At 31.2% G+C, this 10,627-nt stretch overlaps 1 protein-coding gene across 4 annotated transcripts; it reads left to right on the plus strand.

The window, feature by feature from the left end:
• The first annotated feature begins 4,876 nt into the window (after nucleotides 1-4,876).
• Nucleotides 4,877-9,530, plus strand: LOC107926570 (probable inactive leucine-rich repeat receptor-like protein kinase At3g03770). Of its 4 annotated transcripts, none has more exons than XM_016857458.2 (9): nucleotides 4,882-5,470; nucleotides 5,554-5,613; nucleotides 5,709-7,079; nucleotides 7,179-7,312; nucleotides 7,415-7,658; nucleotides 7,733-7,944; nucleotides 8,038-8,063; nucleotides 8,812-8,923; nucleotides 9,007-9,530. In XM_016857458.2, exons 3-9 carry the CDS (start codon nucleotides 5,750-5,752, stop codon nucleotides 9,229-9,231), a joined length of 2,283 nt encoding a protein of 760 aa, XP_016712947.2. In that variant the 5' UTR covers nucleotides 4,882-5,470; nucleotides 5,554-5,613; nucleotides 5,709-5,749; the 3' UTR covers nucleotides 9,232-9,530. The 4 variants fall into 4 exon arrangements, 2 of the variants coding, with proteins under 2 accessions (XP_016712947.2, XP_040972795.1); XM_041116861.1 differs by having other exon boundaries at nucleotides 4,882-5,216; XR_005929973.1 differs by lacking the exon at nucleotides 9,007-9,530 and having other exon boundaries at nucleotides 4,877-5,470; nucleotides 8,038-8,241; nucleotides 8,812-8,919.
• Nucleotides 9,531-10,627: the final 1,097 nt, after the last annotated feature.

Below are 10,627 nucleotides of genomic sequence, written 5' to 3' on the forward strand. Positions count from 1 at the left end.
CAATTTCTTAGATTTATTCGTTCTTTAAAATTGTTATTTAATTTTTTAATTTTATTTAATATTTAATTTAATGTCACGTCATTCACGTTTAAACAAATCAATTTCATTATTGTCAAAATTAATGTGCAAATACTAAAATGCTAGCTTTTCAAATGCATAATGATTGAAATGTTCCTTTCAATAATAGAGGGGCTGGTTATAATATGTTACAGGGACTTATAGTGAACTTTAACCTGAAAGTGGCTAACACTGAGGGGCTCAATTTTTATAATTTTTTTAATATCTCTTTATTTATTTTTTATAATACTTTAATAATTTGTATTCTTTTTAATTATTTTTTTGCAATTTCTTTTTTACAATATTTATAATTTTTTACAACTTTTAAAATTTTAAAATATTTTTTTAATTTTTCAAATGATGACACAATTGTCTAATGCAGGGCAATTCATGATTGAATGCATATCTTAATCGCTTTTTTTAGACCTAAATAGCTGCACTAAAGACCGTCTGATAACGTTAAGGATTAAAATGGACCAAAAAAAAATATCTTTAATGACCAAAGTGAGAAAAATGCTATCCTTTAAGGACTAAAGCATGATTAAACATTTTATATAAAATTTATTAAAAGAACCTTAAACACAAAGTAAATCTTAAAAAACAAAACACACATGATAGAAATTGAACTTTAAGATATCAAGATTCCCAAAATCCTCAATTTTGTCATTTCAATTAAAGATTCATTGGTTTCTCCAACAAATGTTGAATGCAATTTTAAGAAATGTTGCGCTCTTAAAAAAAGAATACAAGTTCTAATATTCAAGACAACATTGTTGGGAGGGGCAACCATAAATCTCAAATATAAATTGTTAAATTTTAGAATTTTTTATATTTTATAATTTTTGAGATTTTCTAAAATGATTTTATTTTTAAAATATTATTTAAAAATTGTAAATTTTTTAATTTTTTTCAGGACTTTATTGAAAATATTTTTAAAATTTTCTTTTCAGAACTTTTATGTAGTTTTAAAGAGAATGGACCAAATTGAAAATAACTGTAAATACAAGAGGACTAAAAAAGTTATTTGACATAGTTATATTTATCATCAAAATAATGTTAACAAAAAATTGGACGAAAGGACGAAAAACTTTAAACCAACAAAAGTAAAGGGACTTATAGCATATTTGAACCACGAAGGTGGGAGTCAGTTTTTTGAAAACGAGTCTGCCAGTGCCAAGGCCCAGGAGCCTCCATGTAGGATTAAGTTTCCCATAATTAGAAATGGAATAACTTCATAAAAGGACCTTGAAGTTTATCAAAAAATTTTAACTTTAATTATTTAATATTTTTATTTATTAGTAATATTAATTTAATAATATGATGAAAAATAAAAAATAATTATATATATTACAAATTATAGATTATAAATTTAGCCCTCACTAAATTTTCCATACTTGTACTTAAATTTAAATATGGAAGTAGGTGGTGATAGATTTAGGCAAAGTATTTTTGTCTCAAATTTAGTGGTGGCCCCTTTTACATCTTTGTCCCATTTGATTTTAACACTTGTTATGTCATTTAATCCTCCTTTGCTTAACCTGTCTTTCGGCCTAAAAATAAGAGCCCACTTTTCTAATCATTGACTCCCTTTGTCTGTTCCTCATGGGATTAAACATTATTCAATCTCACATTCCATTCATTGGTTACTGATTTACTGTTTTTTTTCTATTAACCATTTATTATTGTTGATGTCTGGATCCGGCAAGGTGAAGATAACGATGATGTTGGACGGTTCATCTCATTAGATACAAAGTGGAGAGCCATCATAGGGGTGTTCAGGCAAAGGTGGTATTGAGGTTGGGTGAGACGAATATTGGAGGAGAAGATAGGGAAAGAGAGTTGGAAAGATCCCCTTTTTAGTTAGAGATGAGGGTTTTTATACCACAGTTATAATTATCATGATTCTATTAGTAGATCAAACATAAGTGATCAAATAGATTGTCATTTTAGGTGAATAAATATATTGTTAATAACTTTAAATGGAACGTGGTAATTGACTTTAAAAATAACAATTAAGTTGAGTATTTTCGAGGGATACGTGCGAGGAATAAGTAGAGCTCTCGTGAGGAGTAAATCTAAGAGATGTGGCCATAGGGTAGTCTCTGAAGGACAAAGCTATAATAATTATGTAAGAAAATTAACATGCCAATCATCCCTCTGAAAAGTTGTACTTACACCATGCTAAAACATGGCTTACTTGGAACATGTGAACTATAATATGTTGGGTTTTGTAAATAAAAGTTTGATGTTTTTCAATTAAGGTTTCGAGTTCAAATATTGTAAATGAATAAATTAACTTTGAAAATGTGAATTTAATCAAAAGGCTATCGATTATTGTAAATTTCAAATAAAATAAAAAGGCTAAAGGGACATATAAGTCCCTGAACTTGGCGAAAAAATCAAGTAAGCCCCTCCGCAAAAAAACACATTTAATTAAGCCTTCAAATTCTCAATTTGCATCAATTAAGTCCTTTGACAAACAATTTCCATTTTTGATCATTACAACACTGATGTGGTCATTAACAATATTGACATGGTGCTCTATGTTAGCAAAAGTCATTGACGTGGTGCTCCATATCAATGGCAATTGCTGACATGACAATGCTACATTAACATAAAATTTTAAAACAATTTTTTCAAAAAAATAAAAGAAATATTTTTTTTACTTTTTTCCTAGAATGAACCTGGACAATAATTTGTCTAGGTTCATTCATTTAAAAATTTAAATTTTTTTAAATTAAAAAAAAAATAATTTTTTTTATAAATTTTTAAAAACCATATTAAAATTTATAAAAATATTAAATAAAAGTAAAAACATAAAAAAAAAAAAAACCATTTTTAATTTTTTTTATCAAAGTTCATGGGCTTATATTCCTGTTTAGTGAAATAAAAATAAAAATCTCGGACATGATAATTATTTTAATATATATAATTTCAATAGGTTAGGTGTTAAACATGTTTGTCCTTTTCTGACAATTCTTAATGTAATTACAGTATCTCGTAGTCAAATTCATCATTGGGTCCAATGAAAATCTGAACATTATATTGTAAGATAAAGCTGCCCCATCTTTAAACTCTTATCAACAACTCTTTTTCAAAAGACTAACCAAATTAGAATAGGTCAAAGAGAAATGAAAATTTCTTATTTTTTAAAAATTATATTTCAGAATTTTTTTAATATAAATTATTGATTTTTAAATTTAAAAAAATTACATTCAATTATTAATTATTTTATTTTATTTTATTCATCATTTTGAAATAAAAAAATACTCACTTGATAATCATATAACAAAAAAATTTCTTTAAAGCTACCATCTCACTTAATAACCATGTAATAAAAAAATAATATTCGTTAAAATCACTAGTTGGTATCGTTCATATCTGTTTTGTAATCTATATTTGAATTTTATGACTGCCTTCCCGAACAATATCATCTTCAAGATTTGAACTTATGTCTTCCCTCAAAAATGCAATATGCTTTACCACTCCACTTAAAACTTGTTAGTAGAAGAATTTTAATGATATTAACAATTAAATTTATATTTTACAAGTGATTGGAAGAAGTGGCGATAAATTTTTTTTAAACATTTGTATGAAATTTGAATTTTAAAGTTATCGTTATTGAAACGATTCATACCATCTCACCCTAATTTGATTATTCTTAGATTGTAAAATAAATGATACATATGATTATAAAAAGTTATTAAAAAAAAGAAAAATAATTAAATTCTTGAAAAATATAAAGAATCAGACTTGAAATAGACCCAACCTTTTATACCAATCAACTTTAACATATATCAATAACCAATGATGATGATATCTGCAATGAAGCTTACACTGAGTGAGATGCCATGTCCAAATATGAAGATTCCAAACCAAACCAAGCCAGCTACTTTGGTCTGCTCCCTCAGCCAACATGCCTCTTTGTCCGCCCTTTTTCCACTATCAAGAAACCACTCCACTTTATGCTTCACCTTGAAAGTCGTGTGATCACGAAGGCATATTACATGTAATTATTTTATTATTCTATTAATTATATTAATTTTTAATAATAAAAATAAATATAATTTTAATGAAAAAATTTAATTTACTTTTTATTTTAACTTATAAAAATTAATTTATTTATTTTTAAAGTAATATAAGAATTTCTACTATAATTTTATGGAGTAAAATTTGTCATTTGGTGGTGTAAAAGATGGGCAAAAGCGCGTGGGGTTCAAGGTGTTGAAGTTGATGATGGGGCAAATTGTGTAACAACGTGGGTCTTGCCTTCAAAACAGGCTGTACCTCCCAGGATTAATAGAGTGAGTGCAAAGCTTTTTTAGCAGTAAATCCAATTTCCAATGATAATGCCTATTTATTTATTTCCAGTAACCCTTTTTCTTTTGAGAAATGACATTGAAAGTGCTTTTTATCTTTTTGCCATATATACATATATATATGTTAATCAATTATAGAGATAATTCAACTGCAGATGATTAGCTTATGATGACAGTTGATGTTCTATCATTACACAAAGGAATGTGAGATTAATTAAGAACTAGGTGATAATGCAAAATTACATTATATTATCGAATCTTAACAGGGTTGATAATATTATATTACTTGACTCAAGATTATCTTCTTCATTCAAATAAACATAAAATATATTAAAAAATTTATATGTAATACATTTTTATATTCGTATTTGAATATAGGATAAGAATAAAATTTAAATATGAATTGGAAAAAAAAAAACACCCATGTGATGCCTTTGTTACAAATATCAGAAAACTCCAAGGTCATTTTGGATGATTCCCAACAGTTAAAAATATATTAGTTATAGTAGTCTCTCTCCATTTCTGCATTTCTTAGGCAATCATCTTTCTCTCTCTGCAGTCTTCACTTTGCTTTGTCTCTTTCTCTCAAGAAAAAATAAAGGCCTTCCTCCATTAATGCACCTCCCTTTTAATTGCCTTATCGGTTACCTTTTGAATGTTTCTTCCTTTTCAACTACCCACCTTCCATTTGCATTTTGCAGCCAAAACTGCAGGCAGGTGCAGTGCCTTAGTACACTTCTCCTCAATTTCTCGCTTCAATATTATTACTTCCAATTACAAAAACTCAACCAGACCATGTTCAAATTAACCCTTGCAATTTGCTATTATTAATGCTTCAAGGTACAAATTTTTTTTCTTTTTTACCTTGTCTTGGTTTCTGGTTGGTTGTTCATTTCCTAGAGAGTAGCAAGAGAGAGAGAGAGAGAGAGAGACAGAGAGAGTGATAAAAGACATTTTCATTGGATCATGAAACTTGCTTGTTTGTTAATGCTCTCTTGTGTTTCTCTGCTTTGGGTTTCTTTCTTTTTTGACTGAAAGTTAGTTAAAGTGTTGAACTTTTCTTGGGAAATAACACCGTCTTTGATTCTTCCCAAGTAAGAATTTTCTTTTTCTTTTTGTTTTTTTTTTATCTCCAACAAGCCTTTTTATGCTTTTAAGTGTGCTCTTGAATTTGCAGTCCTCAACACCACTGAAATTTCTGCGCTTGGGTTTTTGCAAATAAAGATTCAACCTTCAGGTAAAAGACATTGCTTATGAAAGCTTCCCTATTGCTAGGTATGTTTCATTTTCTTCTGAATTTTAACTTCTTTTTTTTTTTGCTTATAATTCTAGGGCTTTTACATCTGGAGTTTGTTGCATCACGAGCTTCCTGAATGGGATTCTTCTACTTGTTTCTTCTAGTATTGTTTTCATGGAGTTGCCATGGATTACAAACTTACCAAACTCAACTTTTGCTGCAAATAAGGAAGCATTTAGAGTACCCTTCACAGCTACAAATTCTGGATAATTACAATGGGGATCTCTGTAACTTGTCTGCAATGTCTAATTTGACTATATCTTGCCAGGATAATTTTGTCACTGAGTTTAAGATTAGGGGAGATAAGGTCGCAAATGTTAGTGACTTCAATGGATATGCAATTCCTAGTAAAACATTGTCTAAGACTTTCTCCATTGATTCATTAGTTACCACGTTGACAAGGTTAACCAGTTTGAAGGTGCTTAGTTTAGTGTCTCTTGGAATTTGGGGACCACTTCCTGATAAGATTCATAGGCTATATTCCCTTGAATTTTTGGATTTAAGCTCCAATTTCATGTTTGGTTCAATCCCACCTCAGATATCTAGAATGGTTAAGCTTCAAACTATAACATTGGATGGTAATTACTTCAATGATACTATTCCTAATACACTAGATTCCTTGTCAAACCTTAGTGTTCTAAGCTTTAGAGGCAATAGGTTGAAGGGTCAGTTTCCTTCCTCCATATGTCGAATTTCGAGCCTAAAAGATGTTGCAATGTGCCACAATAAGCTTTCGGGTAAGTTGCCTGATTTGAGTTCCTTAACTCGCTTGCGTGTGCTGGATGTAAGAGAGAATCGGTTTGATTCCGAACTGCCTGTCATGCCCCAAGGATTGGTTACAGCTCTTCTAGCTAAGAACTTATTTTCCGGTGAAATTCCAGCACAATTTGGTGTATTGAGTCATCTTCAACACCTAGACTTGTCTTTCAATCAACTGAGTGGAGCACCACCCTCTGCTTTGTTTGATTTGCCAAGCATCAGTTACTTGAATTTGGCATCAAATGTGCTGAGTGGTTCACTTCCAGAGCATCTAACATGTGGTAGCAAACTTGGATTTGTCGATATTTCTAATAACAAGTTGGTTGGTGATCTTCCTTCTTGCTTAGACAATAAATCAGATAAGAGAGTAGTAAAATATGGTGGGAACTGTTTGTCAACTGATGGCCAACAACAGCATCAAGGTCTTTATTGTAAAGAAGCAAACACAAGGAGAAGTGGAAGAAAGATAGCTGTATTAGTTGCTATTATTGTAGTATCTGTTCTACTTTTGATGCTTTTGGCATTTGGGATTCTTATTCTGTTTCAAAGATGCCGACCAAGACGGACATTTGAAACTCATATACTGCAAAAGGTTGTTCAAGACAATCCAACAACCGGGGTTTCATCCGAAGTTCTTGCAAATGCTAGTAAGAAAATGCTATTCTAACCCGGTTTTATAGTGCTTCAAAGGGAAATTTGAGTAACCATTGATGCTAATCTCTAATCATTGATTACTTGATGTTTAGGATTCATTTCTGAAGTTGCTAGACTTGGGACACAAGGTGCTCCAATATGTAGACTGTTTTCCATGGAAGAGTTGGAAGAAGCTACAAATAACTTTGATTCATCAATGTTCATGGGTGAAGGCTTTACTGGAAAGGTATCCTCAATAAAACAGGGTGGGAAATTATGTACTTGGTTCTGATATTTGCATATGGTATCATCAATGGCCTATCTAACTTCATCTGTTTCTATTTTTCAGCTCTACAAAGGAAGATTGGAGAATGGAACCTATGTTGCCATTCGATCATTGACTTTACAGAAGAAATATTCAATTCAAAATCTTAAAGTTAGGCTTGATTTCTTGTCGAAGCTTCATCATCCACATTTAGTAGGCCTTTTAGGTCACTGCATTGCTGGTGGCGTACAAGATGATTCCGGCGCAAGCAAAGTCTTCCTCGTATATGACTATGTGCCTAACGGGAACTATCGTATGCATTTGTCAGGTAAATGTTGTGTTTGAACGTTGAATATTATATATGCTGGATTCTGAGTAACATAATATGGAAAAATGGTGCAGAAACTTGTCCAGAGAAGGTTCTTAAGTGGTCAGATAGATTAGCGATTCTAATCAATGTAGCCAAGGCTGTACATTTTCTACATACTGGGGTTATTCCCGGAGTTTATAATAACCGGTTGAAGACGAACAATATACTGCTGGACGAGCATCGATTAGCAAAGCTGAGTGACTATGGGATGTTTATCATCATGGAAGAAAATGAAAAACTAGAGGCAGGTTTTCTAGCTATTTATGTTTAACTTGTTACTTGCAAAAGATATCATTGGTCCTAAGTGGTTATTCTGAAACATTATATTTTTCTGCAGGCAAAGCGAGAGAGCTTAAAGTCTAGGTATCTATATTTAACTTGTTACTTGCAAAAGATACCATCATAATGCATCTTCATATATAAGATAATGGACATGTATCGTTAGTAGAAATTATGGTAGATGGAAGACCATTTGGTAATCTATTCTCATTGCATGAGCAGTTGCTTCTGTCTAGGATTCGGGTATGAGTGCCGGATATAGGTACTTGTCTAACATGTGTATGTTTAATTTTTTTTCGAAGTCTTTCATGTATATAGAGAGTCCTTGATATTCAAAAGTGTCGGACACTAACACTCGAAAAAAATGAAAAGTCAAAGGAACATAGGCTTCTGCTTCTCCCACTTTTGCACCATGGTAATTGCTGGAGCACCCTTGCCTCAACAAAAGTACTATAGACACCATTGTATTAGGAGTCAGATTGCATTTTATCCCCTCTATTCAAAAAATGAATAAAGTAGTCCTTGTACATTAGATCAAAGAGCAAACCAGTCCTTTTGTTAAAAATTTCATGCCATGTGTACTTTATGTTAACATATAAAGACCTCTTTGAACTAACGCATAGGGATTAATTTTCCTATTTTTTGAGTAGTAGGAGCCAAATGCAATCTGACTCCTAATATAGGGGCATCTATGAGACTTTTTCCCCCTTGCCTCAGCAGTTGACATGGTTGTCTCTCAATGAACAAAGCTGTATCTAAGGATCATCATATTTGAGACTAGATTTGCAATTTGTTGTCTATATAATCAACTACCTTTCATTGTATATTGCAGCCAAAGGAAAACATTAGAGGATGATGTTTACAATTTTGGATTTATATTACTTGAGTCACTTGTTGGGCCTATTGTGAGTGGAAAAGGAGAAACATTTCTTTTAAATGAAATGGTAAGCCATTGTTAAAATGCAATCAAAATGTGTCAAGAATCTGATCATTAATGACTTATAAGATCTTGTATCACACATTACAGGTATCTTTCGGCAGCCAGGATGGCCGAAAGAGAATTGTGGATCCGACGGTGTTGACCACTTGCTCACAGGAGTCGTTATCCATCGTAGTATCAATTACTGGCAAATGCATATGTCCCGAACCATCATCTCGGCCATCGTTTGAGGATGTTCTTTGGAACTTACAGTATGCAGCTCAAGTTCAGGCTGCAGCCGATGCCGATCAGAAATCCGATTCTACATCGTAGTCAATTGTATATGGTTGGTACACACCGGATGTTTCGTTTTCGAGAAACCTGCTGATACTGCTCAGATAAAGCTCTTGGAAGGTGCTTTCCTATATAAAATGAGTTAGAGCTAGAGATGTAAAGCTGAAAATGTCATATTTTAGACCTTATAAATGGCAAATTTTGGTAAAATATATATATGTCTTTGCATACATTTTTGTTGCAAGAAAGTTGCTGTGAGGCCATAAATGGGCTCCAAATACTGGTTTCCAATAACCAATATTATTAGCTTAGCTCAAAGGTCTGTTCTATTCTTTTTATTCATTTCTCTTTATGTGATTTTGATTTGCTATCCTAGCTATAGTTAAAAGTAACATGGAAGTCCCTATTAAAAAATTCATTCATTTTTACTATTAAAAACTGATATGATTGATGGAATAACTAGATAGTTACACATGGCATGTCATCTGTACCTCATGTTAACGTACAATGACTAATTTTTAATCGTAGAAATGGATGAAATTTTAATAGAAAGAGCAATTTACACTTTATCTATCATATAAGAACTAATTTGCTCATTTATTTAGTAGAGGGCGCAAAATATAATCCAACTCCTAACAAAATGACCTTCACGGTACTTTTACTCCTAGCTGTATTACACGGATTCGGATGGATGTCAAATATATGTTCAGTTTTTTTTTAAGCTTTTCTATATCTTTGGAATGTCGAATACTAATAGTTATGTCTAAATATGTATCGAATACAAATATTTAATATGAATACTTAAAAGAAAAATGAATCGAAATAACAAATCGAATATTGTGGATGTCAATTTTTGGAATGATCTTCAAATATACCCTATCAGAACCACAAACCAGGTCATCAAAATTATAATGCCCCATTGCTTTCAAATTCAGGCAAAAAGTTCACAAGTTTTTGGTTTCTGGTAGATCTACCATTTGCCTGCAAAGCAATGGGCTCTCCCATTCCCAGTAGAAAAAAGTTATACAAAAGTCTATGATTTGCAAGTCAGTTCCCAATATATATATAATATTTTTCATATTAATATTATAAACTATATTTAAAATTTATGATTTTCTCTTTTAACAATATTATATTTAAAAATCAAACTACATTATTCCGGTTCTTATCACAGAGTAGGAAATAACATAATCTATGTCCCCAGTTCTATGTCATATTCATACAAAACAGCCAATCTTTTTGTTGATTATGGTTGCTAGCTGTTATGTAATGAATCTTACAAGATAAGACAAGGATATAGGTCAAACCCTACCTGAAAAAAACATGGGTTTTTAGATTATCAATACAAGTACTGTACAATAATGATCTTTAAAAAAATTAAAAAAAGATTGAATATTTATTTTCAAATGCCAATCACATAAAATTTTAACCTTCA

This window comes from Gossypium hirsutum, chromosome A07, assembly GCF_007990345.1.
Source record: "Gossypium hirsutum isolate 1008001.06 chromosome A07, Gossypium_hirsutum_v2.1, whole genome shotgun sequence".
In the NCBI taxonomy this organism is placed as follows: Eukaryota; Viridiplantae; Streptophyta; class Magnoliopsida; order Malvales; family Malvaceae; genus Gossypium; species Gossypium hirsutum.